The 21,805-nt window shown below is 30.1% G+C and overlaps 2 protein-coding genes across 3 annotated transcripts in view; both read left to right on the top strand.

Moving 5' to 3' along the window:
* LOC134691330 (rho GTPase-activating protein 18-like) overlaps window positions 1-11,325 on the top strand; it is a 46,872-nt gene extending 35,547 nt beyond the window's left edge. For both annotated transcript variants that reach the window (XM_063551785.1, XM_063551786.1), the window contains exons 10-18: window positions 410-487; window positions 735-894; window positions 3,629-3,711; window positions 4,625-4,837; window positions 5,535-5,609; window positions 6,292-6,357; window positions 7,388-7,521; window positions 8,170-8,282; window positions 8,739-11,325. In XM_063551785.1, the coding sequence (XP_063407855.1) occupies window positions 410-487; window positions 735-894; window positions 3,629-3,711; window positions 4,625-4,837; window positions 5,535-5,609; window positions 6,292-6,357; window positions 7,388-7,521; window positions 8,170-8,282; window positions 8,739-8,833 (1,017 nt within the window). In that variant the 3' untranslated portion in view covers window positions 8,834-11,325. The remainder of the gene's footprint in view (window positions 1-409; window positions 488-734; window positions 895-3,628; window positions 3,712-4,624; window positions 4,838-5,534; window positions 5,610-6,291; window positions 6,358-7,387; window positions 7,522-8,169; window positions 8,283-8,738) is intronic.
* A 4,617-nt stretch (window positions 11,326-15,942) lies between these two features.
* Window positions 15,943-16,377, top strand: LOC134690184 (sesquipedalian-1-like). Its single transcript, XM_063550161.1, has one exon. The coding sequence runs from the start codon at window positions 15,943-15,945 to the stop codon at window positions 16,375-16,377; it is 435 nt and encodes a 144-aa protein (XP_063406231.1).
* Window positions 16,378-21,805: the final 5,428 nt, after the last annotated feature.

The raw sequence follows: 21,805 nt of genomic DNA, 5'->3' as shown, positions 1-21,805 counted from the left end.
TTGGACCAGATTCAAGATAAAATGTCATGGAAGGGTATTACTGTAACACTGAGCTAGCACAATAAAAGTCGAGCTCAGCTTGTCGATCTTTTGCAATCCAGAGAGCTCATATCACATTTATATGTTCTTGTCATGTAAATATATGCATTGAATTTGACAATTATACAACAACTTCTTATTTCTATATGTTTTGATATTAGATATTGCATCTTTACTGGTAAAATTATTCTATCATTTTTATTGAACAAAATAGAGTAATTTTTGTTTCTGTGTGTGTTTGTGTGTAAAACATTTTTATAAGTACATTTTAGAGAACAATAGATGGTATGATTTGTAATATGATCAATAAAAAAATATACAATGGAATTCTATTGTTTTATTTAATGAATCTCTTTCTACTGTTTTCCAGATTATACTGTTTTTAGAAAAACATTGTCTAGATATTGAAGGAATTCTTCGTGTTCCTGGGTCAACCTCTAGGGTCAAGGTAAGATATATATAGAATAATGTATGGGATAAAAAACGGTACCAGTCATCAAAAACAAAATAAAACAAGAAAACAATCTAGAAAAAAACAGTCAGATCATATTTTTATACGCAATCAAAAGGTATTCATGCAAAAAACATGTTTTGTGCACAAGAAAATAGTAGCATATTTTTTCTGATATTTTTATTTAACATTTTTCTCCCCACATAATTAAAGGTTGAATTGTAGCTTTTTCAATATTTCACAGTTGCTTAGACAAGAGATAGAAGAGAAGTTTTATCAAGGTACATTTTCCTGGGTTGATGTTATGCCTAATGATGCTGCAGCGTTACTGAAACAGTTTCTACGAGAGTTACCTTCCCCTTTATTGACACCTCAGTACATTGAAGCTTTTGCTCAAGTGGAAAGTAAGTATGGTTTGATAAAATGTATTAAAACTAAATCTGTACAGTATTGTATAATAGACTATTTTCATATAACCCTCCTTCGCCTCCAGAGTGGTTCTAAGGGTGATTAGGAATTGCCGAAATTTTGTTAGCCTGACATGTGAAATTGAAATTATTATGCCGTGAAAATGGGAAATAAAGTCTATGGGACACGGGGAAATAAATGAGAATTGCTTACAGACAAAGTGTAAGCGAGATATGGGAATCTGACAAAACAGTAAGCAGGATCTGGGATTAGAACCACCCAATGAGACCCCTCCACATAATTTTTGGAAAGGTTTATGTACCTACTATGTAGCAGGACAATCTGGTACTTGTCCAAGTAAGAGCAAACAAAATAGGTATAGGAAGAAAGTATTGAAATATAGCTAACAATCAGTCGAATTATTTGAAAATATTAAATGTTTTCCAATAATTTTGTCAGTAAATTTTCCTCCAAATTTACACATAACTTTACTTCTTTAATTTGATCTTACTTGACAATCCACCAGAATGTCCTACCACAAAGTATGTTCGCTGTCTAAAAGATATACACTTACTTGAGACAGAAGTCAGTAAAATGAAAATAGTATGTTGCAAAAATTTCTAGCCATCCCTTTCATTCCTGAATGTTTGTGAGCCCCCATCTTTCCTCTATCAGTTTAACTCTCACTTATCAGATTGTTAGGAAGATAAGGTATTTGGTTATACATAGTTCACATGCCAGCAAAACGTTCAATTTAATTTCTTGGGGCTTTAATCCTTTTCTTTAGCTGAATACTAGTATCCATGTTTGTGAACTGAAATGCTATTTAAATTATACTATTGAATGTCAAATCTTTAAAGTTCATCTGGAGAAAAGTATTTTGGATTGGAGGCATTTTGTATTTTAAGGTTATGAAGTGATTTGGTTCAAAAAGGTAAAAAAATAGTATATCTGAAGCTGTCAAAATTAAATTGACCATCATGACATAATAAAAGTTCATATCATATAATTTTTTATCTGGCTAGATCATCGTAAAATTCCTTCCTATATTGCATTACTTGATGCTAAAATTTCATTTTTCACTTTTTAACCTTTGCTATTTTAGCCTTTACAGAAAAGATATTTTATGCAGTTTTCAACCTAGTAAGAAAGAGTGTACTAACATTTGTATGAAAATAGTAGGTTGTTTGGGTTGCACACTTGTGTTAGAGTATGGTAGTGTTAAATTACATCATGTGCAGTCATAATACTGATATTGATAAGTGTTAATTTTGTACTTTGCACTTTAAAGCATTTTCTGGTTAAAATTTTTAATGGAAAATTCCCTGAATTTTTTTTTCTTATTGTGGTCTATTGGTGAACCTTTAAAAGAAAACCCCTCTCTGACATCAATAAACTGCTTGACAATGCCAACCATTTTTAATATTTTCCCCAAGTTTTCTTCATTTTTCATCTATCCTTAACACAAAAAAAAAATTATCTGCTGTCAGTCACTGATTTTATGGTTACAAATTTTGCTTTATAGCAAAATAGATTGGAAAAAACAGGTATTTAGCTGCTTTTGTATGTTTAGTGATTGAGGTTGTTAGTTCTTTTAGAGTTCATTTTGAATAAAACATTTTCGGATTTTTTTTGTTTAAATATTCTTCGAACTAAGGAAACTATGTTTTAAGAGTAAATGAAGTTCCAATAGGTCAAACACATTAGCCAATCATAATAAGTGTTACAAATGTATATATCTAGTTATATATACAGTATTATGAATGTACATGATGTTTTAGTAAGTGGAGTTGCACTATTACAGAGTCACCAAATCTAAAAAAGCCTTCATATGCATATATTCATAAAATTAGTAAAAAGAATGTGGTTTTAATAATAATTATTTGCATGATATATAATATAAATCATAGATAAGCTTCAAAACATAATTATGTAATGCATTTTATACAATGGGATCAAATTTGAAATCACTCTCTAGTGTTTAACAAATCAATGTGAAACAGGGTGATGCAGCCAGAGATAGAATAGTGATATCACAATTTAAAATTCTGTAATTTAAATTCATATAATATCTTAAAATTGTTTGTATATTTTACTGAAATGTACATGACTTGTATTTTTTATATGTTCGCCACTATTTATATTTGCAACATTTTCCTACTCGCGAAAGTCGCGAAAAATAAATCGGATGTGAAAATTAGTTGGTTTACAGTATTCCAGAGCAATCATCATTTGTCATTGAAAAATAATCTTCAACAGAGATACTTAGCTATAGATGAGTGACTTTTCCAAAAAAAATTGTCCTAACTTTCAATTATCTCCTTCCATGATACTACCTGAATTACTGGGCCAAATTGGTTCCAAATTTGGCCACAATTATCCATGGGTATTTGTCATTTTTATGCTCAATTTATGGGCACTATGTTTTCTGGTCTGTGTGTCCATCCATTCGTCCATCTGTCCCGCTTCAGGTTAAAGTTTTTGGTCGAGGTAGTGTTTGATCGAGTTGAATTCCAATCAACTTGAAAATTAGTACAATTTTAATGCCAAATTAGAGATTTTCCCCCATTTTAACGGTTCATTGAACATAGAAAATGTTAATGTTGATGGGGCATCCTTGTACTTGGGACACATTCTTGTTTAATTTATTTTCATTAGACAATACATTACACCTGAAATGAGTGAATGTTTACGGCTAACTTATTTCGATTTGTTTTCGTCTATTTTAAGATATTCCAGACCGGCAGCTACAGCTTCAGGCATTAAACCTTTTAATTATACTGTTACCAGATGTTAACAGAAATACTTTATGGGTAAGCTCTATACTTGAATTAATAAATTTGCTGGTACCTGATTGTCATAAAAATACTTTATTGACAGACTCCAAAATTTAGGGCAGTTGATAATACTGGTACCTGGTGTTCACAGAAATTTTTCATTGCTAAGCTCCATTCATGAAACCTGTTACTTATGCTGATCTTGATCATGATATTAACATTGATGTTTTGTGATATAAATATAAGGAGATTCGAAGTAAACATATATAAAATGGCAATTAAACGACATCTAGATACCATGCAATGTATGTATTTGGTGTGGTATGGATGAAAATTGCAAGTATGACCCTTTAAGGTGGTACCTAACACTACAGGGAGATAACTCTGTAAAATCAGTTAAACGTTTTAATTACCTTGTGTTGTAAAGGGAATATTAAGCTTCTCAATGATTAAAATTGGTGTCATACTGCTATATAACCAGTGTAATTTTTCTGATAAAATGGTTGGTTCAAGACTTTTGAAATTTTGAAATTTTTATTAAAGGTTCAAAGTTAATACTTTGTCAAAATTTTATGAAAATTAAACGAGCCAAATTTATTTTAGGGAAAGTGTTGGGTACCACCTTAAACTTGCATAATAAAACATGACAAGACAATTTCTAAATTTACTGTATGAAGTTCATGATTAAAATTTCCTTTTTTTCATTGAAATAGGCACAAAACCAAGTCAACAGTACTTATTTAGTTGCTTTGATATACATTCAAATTTTGTTGTTCAAAAACCTGCATGATTTTGAAAAAAAAAGAATAAACATGGTGTCTCCTTGCATTTACAATGAGAAAAAAACAACCTTGCATTAATTTAAAATAAAGCTACAGTAGATTAGTCACATTGATTGTGGCAAATTTATCATTTAAGATTCTACAAATTTACATGACTTATTTTTCAGGTACTTCTTAAATTTCTGAACAAAATTGTGTCGCACAGAGATCAAAACTTAATGGGATTGAATAATGTAGCTATGATAATAGCACCAAATCTGTTCTTGTCACCTATTTCAAGGTCAAAAACAAAAACAGTGAATGACCTTGAAATCAATATGGCAGCAGGGACTTCAAATGTTGTCAGGATGTTTATTAAGTACCAGAAAATTATTTGGATGGTAAATAATTTATACAAATAGTGCATTACAAGTTTAAAAAAATGATCAACCATACAAGCATTTTTGCCAAAAACATTGAAGATTTTGTTTAAATGACAGCAGGGCCATTGATACTTTGAAATTAAATTTTTGAAAACTTGATATTTTGAAATTTGATACTAAGGATAGTTAAATATTTTGCATTGCTCAGGCTTTACATTCATTCTTACAAAGCTGAGAGTTTTAAAAGAGGGACGAAAGATATCAGAGGGACAGTCAAACTCATAGATTGAAAATAAACTGACAGCGCCAAGGCTAAAAAAAGACAAAGACAAACAGACAAAAAATAGTACAGAAGACAACACATAGAAAACTAAAGACTAAACAACATAAACTTATTTTAAGTTTATGTTCATAAATTTGATTAACGATTTTAAGAGAATAACATATTAAGATAGTGTGGAATTTTAAAGTTCTTTCAAAATGTTAAAAAAAAAAATTCACCATAAAATACACTTAAGTTGCAAAAAGTTTTCCTTTGAGAGCTGGTAAAATGTTCAATTTGAAATTTATTTGAGCTAAAATTGCAAAGAAATTTATTATTGAGACCAAGAAAAATTAACCTCTTCATAGTAATTATGAAAATAGTATGAGTATACAAAGTGAAATAGATTGGTAAATAAAAAAACACCAGATTCATTTTCTTTTGATATTTTAGGTGCCATCTTTCTTACTGCAGCAGATGAGACATAAAAATGAATTAGAACAACACAGAAAAGCCAGAGAAAAACATGTAAGAAAAATTCAAAGTATCAGATAAAAGATTGAAATTAGTGAAATATTGAAATTAGGTCAGAGTGATCTATTTTTATATGTCACTGTTAAGCCCCTCCCTTTTAGATGCATAGTTAGAGGAAATACAATAGCAAATAAAAATGTCAAGATCTTATAAAATTGAGAATGGAAATTGGAAATGTGTCAAATCAAAGAGACAACAACCTTACCAAATCGCAAAAAAACAACTGAACACCACCAATGAATGGGTCTTCAACACATTGAGAAAATCTGGCACCTGAAGGCATGCTCCATCTGTCCCATTAACTAAAATTGTCTTCATTAAGGGGTATATGTATTTTAAGTGACCTGAAGTGATATTACAAATTGATGATGCATTTTTACAGATGTAGGATATTGCTGGAAGATACATATTAGTTGACAATTATGTAATTTTATGTGCACAAATATGTGGTAACATGGCCAATTTGGGAAGGTCTGACTTTATTGAATATTTGATTATCTATTAAATTCAATATTAGATTTCTTGTGCAACAAAATTTAATGAATTTCAATGCACGAAACAGGATTTATACTTTCCTTTGACACAAAGTATCTTAATGATTTTGACTGACAGAAATAATCTCGAAAAGATTCATGATTAAAAATTTGAGTTTTAAATTAATTTTTTTCTCCTACAGAAGATGAAATTTCTTGGTAAAAAACATGATAGGGCAGAATTGTACAAAAAGCCAATTCTTCATGAGGTTAGTAATCTATTTGTTTCGTTCACTTATATAGATATAATTCTGCAGTAAATACTTTAACATACTAAGTTATGCCATGGTTTAGCCTTAGTGGAAAAGAATAAAGGAGTATACTTAGATCATGTAGATAAAGTGTCAAAAATCAATATAATGTTTTTTTTTTCAACCATTTTCATTAAAATCTAAATAGAGCCAAAAGATTCAAAAGGGACTTTCAGGCTTAAAAGTTAAAACTAAACGTACTATGCGGTATGTGCTTTGCACATTGTTGAAGGCTGTACGGTGACCTATAGTTGTTAAATTCTGTGCCATTTTGGTCTCTTGTGGAGAGTTGTCTCATTGGCAATAATACCACATCTTCTTTTTTATATTGACAACGACATGGCTAAAACAGAAACTAACATAGAAAACTAAAGACTGAGCACTAACCCCACTATAAACAAGGGGGGATCTCAGGTGCTCTGGAAGAGCAAGTATCTTATTTTAAATGACACAGATTATATTAACTCTGAAATTATTAAATTTACAAAAAACAATATTTAATTACATATGAAATATGTGTATATTTTGTCTACATATTATACAATAATTTTGTACGAACATAAATTACAAACAGAATAAGTTATGACATGTAATATGTCATTTAAAAGATCAAAATTTAAAAAAAAAATGTTTTTATGCAGTCTTTTGTTTATATAGATTAGACCGTTGGTTTTCCCGTTTGAATGGTTTTACACTAGTAATTTTGGGGCCCTTTATAGCTTGTTGTTCGGTGTGAGCCAAGGCTCCGTGTTGAAGGCCGTACTTTAACCTATAATGGTTTACTTTTTAAATTGTTAATTGGATGGAGAGTTGTCTCATTGGCACTCACACCACATCTTCCTATATATATTTGACCTTTAACATTAGTCAACACATAATACTATGATGTTATTATAAGAAGAAATTTATTTTCAATTTCATTAGTGATATTTGCTACCAAAATAAACCAAGAACTTTGTTATTAATAGAATACTTTCTTTGTTAACAGGGTGATTTTGTTGATGGAGTTATAAGAGTGCAGGCACCACATTTAACCAAGAGTTGTGTAGCTATTAGACTTGATCCAGGTGTCAGGGCGGGAGATATCGTCAACAGATTCCGCAAAACTACAAACCTAAACAGGTACATACTTAAAGATTACTTGGGAGAGGATAACACAATAGAAAGGGTATAGATTTAGAATAAGGATATGACTACTAATGTGACAACTGTACACCGAAAAAAAATCATGGGGGTGGGGGGTAGGTTGGAACACTAAGAAGGCTATCAATTAAAAATAAGAAGATCTGGTATAATTGCCAATGTGACAACTGTACACATAAAAATCCATGGGGATATGATAGAAGATTAAAAAGGATATCAATTTAAAATAAGGAGATGTAGTTTAATTGTTTGCCAATGAGACATCTATCCACGAAAGTCCACCAATTTTCTGTTCAATCACAGCTTTTGATATTTTGATATGCTGTCACTGATAACCAAAATGGAGGTCAAGTTAAAAATTGACAAGTACTGTTTATCGTCCTTGAAAGAGTAGAAAATGGACACAGATCTAAGCAGGTAAAAAAAGCCTGAAAGCACCTTCAAATTACAGGAAACTTGAATCTAATTAAATTTGGTCCTTGAGATATAAAGAAATAAGCACAGAACATGGAAGGTATATAAAAAGCCAGACAGTGCGTTTAAAATTCATAAATGGGATTTGCTATCATTTCTTGTTGTTTGTAAGATTTTTAATCACTGAGTAACATGAAATGTATAACTTTCTAGGGAACACTTGTCAGCTGGTAAAAAATCTGGTCGTGGGAAAATTGTTGTGGACCCAAGTAATGTACAATTTGCTCAAGACAATACCCACCTGTTTGAAGTGGGTGGCAATATAGGTGAGTTATCTATTCCTAATAATATATATGGTAAAATAAAGACAATAACTGCATGGTTGAAGTGGGTGACAGTTGAAGTTTAAAGTTATATGTTCGAATTAAAGTACATATAAAAAAAGAAGATGTGGTATGATTGCCAATGAGAGAACTCTCCACAAGAGACCAAAATGACACTGAACTGAACAACTATAAATTTAACCTCACAAAATACCATATGTTTTCCCCCTAGTTATTAAAGGATAGTAAGATAGATATATATATATATAGGATTGATGTACAAATACAAATTTGTTGAAATATCTGAAAATGTATCAAAGGAATTGCAGCTCTTCATCTTGTTGTTACTGTAAGATCTTCCATAACAAACTAAATAATCAAAGGATCAAGATTGTTTTTGAGGTGCAACATGCTCTAGACTTTTCAATTAGATTACTAATACTCCCTTATTTTTTCCAGGTGAACGATGTTTAGACCACAATACACATATGTTGACATTATATAAAGTTAATCCTAATGCAGAATGGATTATTAAAGGCAGAGGACAACCGTAGCAGCATAAAATAAATTTTCTTTAGAAATTTCAAACCAAATGCATAACAAAGTGCTATTGTTATATTTATATCTGGAAAACTATAGACAAGGCAGCCAACATTCCATGGATGTGTAAATCCACATAACATATCAATCCACACGACGAAAGACATTTCAATCCACAATGAACCTGTAAATCCGCAGAATATATGAATCCACACGAAGAAAGACATTTCAATCCATATTGGACCTGTAAATCATGTAATTAAGGAAAGATCTTACAATCCGAAATTGTATATTACGCAAATTTATACCTCTCCTCTGTCAATTGAAGTTTGAAATATGTGTTGAATTTTTTTTATTTAAGTAACATTTCAATTTAGGACAAAAATCTTATTTTTTAAATTTTAGATCTGGTTATTGATGAAATAAAAAATTTTTCAGAGATTTATGTAAGTCTGAAACTTTTATCAAAAATTAGATACTTATACAAAAACAAAATCTGGTATTTAAAATGTATTAAGATAACTCAATTTCAAACTTAATTAGTTTCACAGTCTATCTTCAAATCACATGTGATTCTCTTACTAATTTAAAATGCATTTAAATGGGAAAAATTGTTGAAAAAAGATTTTTTTTTACAAAAATGTGAAGATCAGCTTTTACATGAGCAAGAACATATATAGTAGAGCATTATATTGATGGAACATAAAGAAATCCATTTTTTTTTTGTATTTTAGGGCATAATTAGAAAATGGCATTTTCAGAAAAGCAATTGTAATGGTTATTTTGTGTTACTCATTCACCCCTGGTTGAGGTATAAAATTTATTAAGAACTATACACTTCGTTCTGAATTACCAATTAATATTCATAGTGTAATGTTATAATGTTGATAAAGTATCTTTGTCCATATGACTTATTTCTAAATCATTATATTGATAGCTTGTTTTTGTTATAAAAATTAGATGATATTTTTTGGTTGTTTTTTTGTTGAAAATAAGCATTGTTTCAAATAATAATGCTAATGTTATTAATACTTATGTTCAGTTTGCTTAAAACACTGGGAAGGAACTGAGTAAAAAAAATTAAGCAACAATTATTATTAATTATATTTAAAAATAAAAGAGAACTCACATAAGTTATTGTAACAAAAATATTTAAGCGTAACATGCAATTTCTACCAAACTAAAAGTTCATTTAAAAAATTATATTTTAATTTTTTTATTCAAAATTTATGAATTAAGATGGGTGTTGCCAAACAGTTTTTGCGTGAAAAAAAATTTTGACATTAGAAAATTGTACTCATAATTAAAAAAAATGGTTATTTTGACAAAAGAATAGCCAGTTATTATTTTTCTTTAAAACATAAGTGAATACCTATAATAGTAATAGATATAATTATATACAACTGAATTAATTGTGCTGATGAAGTTGAATTCTTTCACATAGTGAACACAAAATAATAGCTTTATTATTTTTAAGCTTTAAACTGCCAATTACAGTTAGTGATTTTTATAGATGTTGCAAATCCATTCATATTTTGTAATTGTGCAATAAAATGATGAAGATTTAGTTAGTAAAGTAGACATAACATGGAAGTAGTATATATATATACCATAAATAAGGGTCTTGATCGAGTTACAGAATAGTGATTAATGGGCAAAGAAACAAAAGAAGAGAAAAGGGTTAAAAAGATAAAGCATGGATATATTAGGATATTAATTATATCATGTATATAGATTACTGAATAATGAACAAAAGATAAAGAATATAGAATATTCAGATGCTAAAATATAGAGATTACTGAATGATGGAAAAAAATATATAGAATAGATAAAATTGTAAACAAAATCAAGACCCTCATAAAGAGCTTTAATTGCTTGACCATCATACTCTTGACATTATTTAAGCTTAGTTTTCTTCTATTATATTTTATCTTTGTAGATTTTTGCTTTCAAACTTAAATGAACCCTACAATTAATTTCTTGTTGTTTACATCGGAGATAACTCTTGAAATTTGTAATAAGATTGTAATGGGCTTTTTAAAGCATTTGTGTAACACAGAATAAATCGATATATGTTACGTGGATTGTATCTAGGCTAAAGATTAACATAGATGGTTGATATCATGAATTTTATGAGTTATGTCCCTTAGGTCAAGATCAACACTAAAAAAATTACGTTGTTCACTTTAACAGTTACTTTAAGCATGATAGAAAAAAGGGCTACACTTGTGATTTAATTGATAAAACCATTTCTTATCTTGTTAACAATAATATTGTTATCATTCTGTATTTAATTTATTATTGCTTATATCAAATAATCTCTAAAATGTGCTCAAGCTTTGTTTATTGCTGAAAAAAAATTAATTTGCTCAAAATAAAGCTTATTGCAAAGTATTATTTAATAAATATTTTCTGAATCAGTTGTACTGAGATGAAATTGGATGGCAAAGAATATACATGTTATGTGTTTTAAAAAAGTCTACTTTTCCTCAAATTATAAAAATTATGATAAACCATAAAAATACTTGATACTGATTGGTTTGTTTTTTCATTAATTTTTATGTAATTAACCAATCACAGAAAAGATTACATAATACACACTTGTTTTTTTTACTGGCAAACTGGTACCTGTGTAATTGAATGATTTTTGAGTAATGTGTACTGGTACCCATGATATTAAATAATTTCACAATTAAATGTGGAAATTCACTGAAATTGTACCCTGATATAGGGATTATATTTAATGTTGTGACCTAATTACATTTAGAAATATAGGCTGGTCCTAAATATAAAATTTAAAAATTAGACGTTTTTTGTCCATGTTGTACATTGCTTATTGTAAAAAATTGAAATTCATAGGTAATTCAGGTTTATCCTATGTAATGGTGATTTTTTCTTTGATATATAAATAATATTTCAAACTATTTAATGTTTATTTATTTAAAAACCAAGACTTCTGTACAAAATACATGCATATCAGATGTTGTTTTATGTTATGTGTTCATTTTGGTGTATACTTTAAAATGTAAATTTAAAAAAACCAACTATAGATGCAATTAATCAAGTTATGAACGAAATGTGAAATTTGTTAATTTAATTACAAGATCATTTTATGAAATGTACTTCATTAGGATGAAACAACTGAATTTGATATATTATTAATTTGAAATTTTTAAAGATGAATACAAATCAGAAACAAGTTCCAAATTTTCAGTGTTTAATCTTTGACTTTTTGTGGAAGATTATACTATTAAAGTCATATTGTTAATAAAAGATCATATTCATTTTTAATATAAAAAGAATTATATCATATATTTTTTTCAAAATTCTTTGATTATATAAAAGGGGAAGGATGTAAATCAGCAAACTAAAATTCAATTGTGTTTCATGCAATGACAAGTATTGAATAGAAGAAAAAAAAAATCTGGGTTTTTGTTATCATTTTATTATATTTATAATAAAAAAAATGAATAACTCTAGATTTTCCTGTTTTAACTGCCACTGTTTAGAGTATATCTGGACGAAGGATATCATTTATGTACATGGTTGTTTACTGTATATTTTTGGTAACTAGTCCTGCCTAATGAGGTTTAAAATCAAAACAAGTCATATTATCATTTTTAAGTTGAAAAATTCATAGTTATTAAATTTTTTCACACTGAATATCTAACATGGTGGCTGTTTATAATATTCAGATTCATCACTATGTTTTTATGTGTACAGTTGCAGCGTCTTGGGGGGACATAGGGGTGTTGGGAGATAAATATATATATTGAGTTTGAGTATTGTAGATGTATGCTTCTTATAAGGATTATTTTGCTCAGTTTTTTTATATAATTTTTGTCAAAGGAAATCCTGTACCATTGAAACTCTTTATTACCTCCTTTTTCTTTTTTCCATATAAATACTATTTGTTAAATCTCTTTTAGTAGTGTATTTTTGAGTTTATTGATTAATCAAGATAAAACTTTGACATTTATTCCCTATACCAATATCTTTGCAAAATGAGCAGAAACTGGTTCAACAGAATTTTAACAAATAACAAGAAATAAAGTGGCAAATCAATCACATGCTTTTGTTGCCAGTATTGCCATCAATAATTTGGCAATCTGTTTAACAAATATGCCATCTAGTTTAGGACTATTCTGTTTAAATGATAGTGGAGGTGTGGGAAGGTACTTCCAAAATACCCTACCACAAATGAACGTTTGAGTAATTTTGCCCCAATGAATCTGACCTTTTTACTCTCCCCCACATACACCCTCACATTCAACTGAATTTAGTAGCTCCTAATTAAGACCAGACAGCTATTTTATGTAACCAGGATGATTATAAATAGAATAAACAAGAACTTTGAGGCTCAGCTGTTTTAAAGCAGTCAAGCACAAGATATGCATAGAACTTTTAGGGGACATATATATCTAAAGAACAAAAAGAACTTTCAAGTTTAGCTGTTTATTTTGAACTCTTTTTGAGAAGGCCAATGTGTTTCATTCGTATGTATGTCTTCAGTATTTTTAAGTTAAATATTAATATAAATATATTTATATTATATATAATTAAATTGTTATCACTTAAATGTATTAAAATACTATTATTTATGTAGTTTTTTTTATTGAAATTCCATCTCATGCTATCCTCTTAAAAACACAGAAAACATATAGCAATGTTTGACGCTTTCGATGCATTCAGAATTTTCTTTAATGTAGGTAAACTTTTGATTTTGCACTTTTCAAAATCTGCATACAAGTCTTTAAAACATTTATACTTTGGCATACTGGCTTTACCTCTGTTGGTCTGTGTGTTAAACAATTCTGTTGTGTTTTCCTCAGCAACTTTAATTCAAAGCTTCAGGTAAATGTCTAGTTAACTTATGCTATATGGTTATTTTTGGTGTCACTTGGTCTCTTTATGAAGTGTTATTAGCTCACCTGGCCCGAAGGGCCAAGTGAGCTTTTCTCATCACTTGGTGTCCGTCGTCCGTCGTCATCGTCATCCTTAGTCGTTAACTTTATTTTTATTGTAAATAAATGCAAAATGCCAAGAAATTATAATTTCACCCTTTTAACTTTTGAAAATCAAATCTATGGAAGGAGTACATACATATGCACATGTACAACACAAACAGTTATGTTAATGTATTAGAAATCCAGGAATAGGAGATGATAAAACATTTTGTTGTTCATTTTTAATTTTATTTTCTAACTAGAGTGCTACCTTACTTGGATAGGTTTGTCAGGTTTCCTATCAAAGTTCGGTCCCTTAACTAGCCGCAACGAAATAGCACAATACTGGTACTGAAGTAAAACCAATCAAACTATGACTTTGCTAGCAGAGACATTTAATATATCAGTGAACTTTAATTCCTGACACATGGATAAGTAGTTATTATAAATTGGTGAAGACGTATTTTATCACAGAGATATAGTGGTGGTTGATGTTTTCTTTATAGATTCATTGATTTTTCAAATTTGTTTGAATTATTTCATTCATGGTCAGTACGACCTAGTTAGACGACACAGTGATGCTATTGGGGGTTTAGTAGAGCCCACAAATGTACCATGGTCTAAAATTTAAAATTAACAAAATATTTACTATGAGGAAATTTCAAAACAGAAAGTCCCTAATCAAATGACAAAAGGAAAAGCTCAAGCGCATCAAACGAACGGATTACAAATTCCATCAAATTGACAACGATGTGTGAACAAAACAAACATACATAATATAATACCAAAAGTTTGCACTAGCTAAATGTACACACCCGGCAATCTTCTATAACATGCAATTAAATTGAAGGACGATGTGAAAGAGTTGAAATTTATTGACAGCCACAGCTGAACGGGGAACGACTAACACGAGAACGTCCTCACGCCTTGACATTTTGCTGGCTTTAAAAAACACTCACAAATAAAGGCAACAGTAGTATAAAGCTGTTCGAAAGCCATAAAGCGATTGAGAGAATACAAATTAAAACATAGGGAAACACATCAGCTATAAGAGGAAAACAAATGAACGACAGAATCACTAAAGTGCAACAAAAAAACAAACGACTATATAATACACACAGAAACGAAATATAAGATAAAAACTGCCATTTTCCTAAATTGGTACAGGACATTTTAAGAAAAATGGTGGAAACCTCGTGCTTTTATTACAATGATAAATATAACAACATTACATGACAAGACGTCTCTACAGTACAGCCACTGATATAAGAGCGTAGCACGGCAATGGTTTATACAGAAATGTAAATTGTATTAGCATCGAAAGTGCTTCTTTTTCCTGTTTTAGTTTCAACTAATCTAGTCCATTATACAGTCTCATGATTATTATTCAAGATGGACGCAATTGTTATATATCTTTTTATATAAGGTGCAGGAGATGCTTACCCTTCCGGAGCACCTGATTTTACTCCCGGTTTTTAGTGGAGTTTGTGTTGTTTCTTATTTTTATTTATAACTGTTGATGTAAATGTCTTTTGGTTTTACGAGTCTTTGTCTACTCCTTGGTTTTGATTGTTATTGTCTTTAATCGTTTGGTGTTTTATGAATTAAGAGTGATGGAAATGTCTTGATGCACCTTTCATATTTATTCATAACTTTTTCCAGTACCGTACGATTTATAATGTACCTGTTTTTTCATTATTCTCTATTCTTTATTTGTTTTGTTTATTTCTCTTCTTTTTTATATTGTCTGTCTTTATTAACCCCATTCAGACTTAAATTCAGATTTTTTTTTTTTTTTACTTATTCGATTCGAACGTCAGTGATAAGTTTTTTTAAAGTCTGGCGTATACAATTTTAATCCATATATCTATTAACCACAAGATCAAAATAAAATAACACAGCTTAAGTTAATCCGATCATGGAAGTTTGCCTTTTAATAAGTATGCGGATGTAATATTCTCAATTTACAAAATAGGACATATTTATATAACACAGATGTTTTACAATTAACATACAAAAGAAAAATAAAGCATTTTATTTAGTAAACTATGAAAGATCAGTGTTAATTTTGTTACAAAATTAACTCGAATAATTCAGCGCTCTCTATCCACTACTTTTCTTGAGGAGTGATCGAAGTTATCGTAATATAACGACTGGATCATTCGGGTTATTACAAAATGAGAATTGACGATGGTATCTTGACATATATTGCGGCCTCTATCACAGTACCGATCACAAGACAAGGATTTTTATGGAAGAAAGGTGAAAATGGAAACTTTTTAAGACGATGGTTTGTGCTGAAAAGAAATATGTTATTTTATTTCGAGAAAATGAATGACAAAAAACCGCACGGAGTTATCATTCTTGAGGGTGTGATTGCAAAGAGAGCTGCGGACTATTCAGGATTAGTTTTCGAAATTTCGCCATCGACTGGTACGGAAGGTAGACGATACTTGCTCGAAGCAAGCTCGGAATCAGAGATGAAATCATGGATCACGTCACTCTCTCATTCAAGTTATGAAGTTATGAAAAGGCAATATGAATTTCTGAAAAAGGAATATGAAAAAAGATTAAAGAGGAAGAAAAATGAAAAAGATGAACCGTGCAGTTAACTTAAAAGAACTGAATGAAATAGCTAACTGCAATAATCCGACTAGAAACGTTAACTACAATGATCCGAACGAAAAAAAACTTATTACAATGGCCCGAACGAAATAAAGCTTATTGTAATGATCCGAACAGAAAATATAATACAATCGTTATAATATAATTATCCAAACGGAATAGCTTATTACAATGACCCGAAAGGAATAGGTTAATTCAATACTATTATATATTTAATGAATAAGATAAATACGTTTTGAATTTTGATTTTTGTACTGGCACAAATTGACTTTTGTGGCTTAAGATTGAATTTGATAAATAATCTAGATCAAAATTAAGACCATATGCCTGGGTGCGTATGAATCTACAACAAACAAACCAGAAGTTATTTATATATGTCCTGGATCATATGAGTATTTGGACCATGTACATATGGTCATGAATTATATATCAGTAAGTTTACAGTGTTATTCTTACATACATTCGTCTGGTGCCTTTCAAATAGTAATGGGCACAGCGGTACATTGTATTTGCTCTTAAAAACGGCAAATTGACAATTAACTCGCAACATGAAGTAGTTGATTTTTGCACTCGCTGGTGCCAGTGTTTACTTCTCACTGTAATTGATATCTTCAGTGCTTTCTTTACTTTACATCTCTGAAGGTTTGATAATGACAAGTGCTATATTGTATAGCAGCATCGTAAGATATTTCTTGTTCAACGGTGGACTTAATTGCTAGACTAAACATTTTCTACGCTAGAATAAATATATTGTGGATCGGCGCGTTTTATCTCGAGAGTTTTAATTAACCGACGATTATCTTTTTCAGTACTTAATCTGTTTAAAATGACCAGTTATCAGTATGAGACTTTTTTAGTATGGTTAAAAAATGATTTGAACTTATATAAAATGTCATTACACGCGTTGAATCCGGAAGCAGGTGCATTTAACAAATTAACCTTTATTGGCTATTGCATTATATGCATTTATTCGTTCACTGAAAATCTTTTCCATTTTTGCTTCATCTGGTTGCGACTATATTTTATTCGTATATTCTCCTAAATTTTATATGACAAAAACTTTCTAATTGTTGCTGCCATATTTATATTATATATGTAAATTTTATCCAACGCAATCATAGGTTTGAACGTATTTTTCAACTCGTCTAAACATCAATCCAACAATGTTTGATCTGTAAATTCACGTGGAAGTTACAGTTTGATGCATGTTAGTTTTAAAAGTTTCTGCGAGTGTTATTCATTTGATAAATTTGCATTGTGTTTTCGGAAAGGTTTAAGCAATAGTCTGTACTGACGTATATTTGAAGAAAAAAAAACTATATTGTAATGTAAACCTTTTATTATATTAAAACATGTTAATATCGAAAATTGATTTGATTATCAACTCTCTGAAACAGAAATATAAAATTTAGCTTCAGATGCACCAACCTCACCTATTCTGATATCTATAAATGATAATCAAACAAGTTTTATATGTGACAACCTCAAAAGTGCAGATGCTCGAGTTCTCCCTATATTTTGATTAAATGGAGAATAACTGTCTGCCAATATCCCAACTTATTGTATGGCTAATTGTATGATAAAATTGTACATGTTCTAGCCTATTCTAATTAAGGCAAATTGTCTGTCAAGTTTTTAACCAAAGGTTGAGCTAAATTGTCAATAACCGGTTACATTTTTAAGCACCAACTGTATTGTTACTATTGTTAAGACAATGTACGAACTATTAACAAAAGGTTACTTATCCTGTGATTGCCATTCATACAATTCCAAATTTTGTCGTTTATATCAATGTTAGCAAATCACACGAACAGACAACAACAAAAAAACACAACAAATCAACAAAAACCAATATTAATTCTTCAATAACACAAAAATAAACACAAACATATTAAAAAATAAGCTCCGAAAAGTAAACAATCACAAACAGTCACTGAAATATCAATGATCCTTTTTATGTTATTGGTTAAATTAAATGCAAAAATACAAATTTATCAAATATAAAGTTGTCTTTCTGTTGCTTAATCTTCTGACATTGATGCCAAAAACATCGAAATAAGTTTTAAAATGAATCTATAAGGGCATGAATTAAAGTTTTTACTAGTGCTGAATTATTATTTCTTTTTTTTAAACATATCGGGAGCATAGTGTTGAAAGTCCATCAGAACTACCAAACTGCAAATAACCACTAAAACAACAATACCAAAGGTGCCGATGTACTTCGAGGATGGCCTATCATCTGATGCTGATGTAAGTGATCGCTTGTACTTGCTTGTTAGTTTCGGATCCACAAACAACTCTGATCTTAATAATGCAATCTTTGTTATAAGTTCATCCTCGGTCAAGGTGGAGTTATTACATAGACATATACATGATGTTGTTGTTGATGTTGTTTCAATACATTTTGTTGTTCCGGATGTTGTTGCTGTGACCATGTCTTTTGATATCGGAGCAAATTCTGGTGTTGTTGTTTCGGTTTCGCTTATTGTTGTAGGAACAAATCCTGGTGTTGTTGTTTCTGTGGTATATGTCGATGTCAGATATAATCCTGGTGTTCTTGATGCTGTTGTTATATAGATGTCGGATAAGATCCGGGTGTAGTTGTTTCTGTTGTGTTTATTGATGAAGGGCTTAATCTGGATGCAGTTGTTTCTTCTATATTTATTGAAGTCGGATCAAATCCTGATGTTGTTGTTTCTATTTTGCCTATTGTCGTTGAAACAAATCCTGGTAAAGTTGTTTCGGTTTTGTTTATTGTGTCCGGATCAATCCCTGAGGCCCCATTTGTACCATCAGTTGTACGAGCTACAATAGGATTTAACTGTAAACTTAATACTTTACTACATTCAGTTGCAAGAACTGCGATATAGTCATTTGAATCGATATTTTGTCGGTGAAAATATTGGCTGCTGCAATATTTCATTAAAGGCACACAATAAATAATTTATATATGTTCCTCAATATTTTGATATTCAAAACAGCACGATTCAAAAACATTAGTTTTGAAATTTTTGATTTTTTTCCTTACATGTTATTGGTTATGCATAAGCTGGCAGGAACTGTGAGTACTTTCAGATCTATACGTGGTGTTTGTTTTTGTTTTTAGTGATTTAGAAATATACCCTTCCATTTCCTCTCTATATTTGTGTTTCTTGTTAATCTTTACACTCACAAACATGTTTAAAGTCCTTATCTTTGTGTCCAAATTAATGAGCCTGTAGTGCAGTGGTTGTCGTTGTACGTGTCTGTCTCATTTGCTATTCGTAAATTGTTTTGTTATAAAAACTCAATTTGGTTTCTTCATTAAATTGTTTCATACTTTTCATATCGGTAATACAATGTTATGGATATTTTTCATTGTTGAACAGTTGCTTCAATTGCCTACATCTACACTAATTGAACGTTTTAGTGGCTATTTGTCTCATTAGCGATCAAATGACATGTACTTATATCGAGATTAAAACGTTAGGAAACAACTTTAAGTTATAGTCTTTCCGAGTTTGATCATGAGTATATTAATTTACCTGAGGTTGAGTTTTCAAGAAAATCAAATAGCCAGTATGGTGTAGTATAGGACTTTATCAAAATGTCAGTAACAGCGATGCTATCATTTATAGGTAGACCGGTGAACCTGTTAGTTCCAATCTCAGAATCTTCTCCCACTTCGATGGTTCCACCAATCCATGAAACCCATAAAGATACGTAACAGTTACATTGGAGTTCTGACCAGGTGACATTGGTATGTTGCTTTTCCAATTTGTTGCTTATTAAAATATGGTCTTGTCTAAGAAACACTTTGTACACTTCATAATTTGTCCTAGAATTATTCGCCTGCAGAGCAATCGACGCTGTTCCACTGGTCTTCACCTTTAAATATATTGACGTTGAATTTTGAATGTCCATTCCTTGTTGGTGTAGGGATTTCCTTACCATATTTTCCGTAGTAATATTGATATCTAGAAGGAAAAAAAATATATAATAGATTATACACAAATTACCACGGGCAAATGATGTCTGATTAAATGGAAACATTCCGTCAGTGAATTTCTAGTTCATTAACTATCAAAGAGAAAATCTAACAATACTTAATTTAAGATTTTATGTTTATACCTCTTCGGTTGTCAGACTTTTAATTGTTTAATAATTTATGCTTTTCAAACTATCTGCTAAATTGTATTTCTGTGACGGAATTTCTTTTTTGACAGAATATTTACGAGCTTTCGTTCTATACTTAAAAGAATTAATCTGCATTTGTGGGCAAGGATATTCAATATTCTCTGTTATATATATCGTGTCTTTGGCCAAATTATTTTGTTTTCGTAATTCTTTCCAGAAGATTCATTTCCTAACCCCTTGTACACAAATAGTAAGGCAACTCATAGTGGTGTCCAAGTAATCACAATCACAAAGTTGTTTCCAATAAAATCACATGATAATTATTTAGAAAAAAAAATTAATCAAAAATCCAGTTCTAGATTATCGAATTATCAAATAATCATGAAATATTTGGTCTGGTAATAACATAACCACTATAACAACTGTCAAGTAATTAACAATAAAAAAAAAAGGAAGAGGCTCAATAGTCACCAGCTAGACCAGCATGGTACTTTTATAATACCCACTAGAAAGTTACTTTTTTTCAAGCCAAGGCATAATACTGCATATTAATATCTGACATTTGACAAATACGTAGACATGTAGACATTAGACCGTTGGTTTTCCCGTTTGAATGGTTTTACACTAGTATTTTTGGGGCCCTTTATAGCTTACTGTTCGGTGTGAGCCAAGGCTACGTGTTGAAGGCCGTACTTTAACCTATAATGGTTTACTTTTTAAATTGTTATTTTGATGGAGAGTTGTCTCATTGGCACTCACACCACATCTTCCTATATCTATGTAACAGGATTTCAAACTTTGATTACTTTAAATCTTTCAATCCTAACAAAAAACAACATTACGATTAAAGGTCTAAATCAAATACTTCTACATGATGATCAATATTAGATTTGCGCCGCCCTTGAAACATTTTAAGGATTATTGATGTTCCTTTGATGAAAACAGTGTATCAAAAACACGATTTTAAGATAACATGAAGGACTTATTTGACGATAACAGTAGAGAAAACCTGACGTTTGACGATTGACGGTACTGAGAGTTTTTTTCAACTTAATCATATATTTATACTTTTATTTAGTGTCAAAAAATTCATTCAGGATATACAAAAGACGAGATTTACATCTTTATTTACAATCCGTAAAGCAAATAATTATTTCAAAATATGTTTACGTACCTGAATATACGGATAAAACAAAGTTAATATATAGTATGTTCAATTTCAGGATCATCATGTTATTATATTTTCCTCTGATTTCAGTATTTTTGTGATTTTACTTTTTAGGAATGCTATACTTATAA

Source organism: Mytilus trossulus, chromosome 11 (assembly GCF_036588685.1).
Source record: "Mytilus trossulus isolate FHL-02 chromosome 11, PNRI_Mtr1.1.1.hap1, whole genome shotgun sequence".
In the NCBI taxonomy this organism is placed as follows: Eukaryota; Metazoa; Mollusca; class Bivalvia; order Mytilida; family Mytilidae; genus Mytilus; species Mytilus trossulus.
This window is presented reverse-complemented; position numbering and strand designations above follow the sequence as displayed.

What these genes read in the sequence shown, in the direction of transcription:
- LOC134690184 (XM_063550161.1), top strand. Translation starts at nt 15,943, where the DNA reads ATGAGAATTGACGATGGTATCTTGACATATATTGCGGCCTCTATCACA.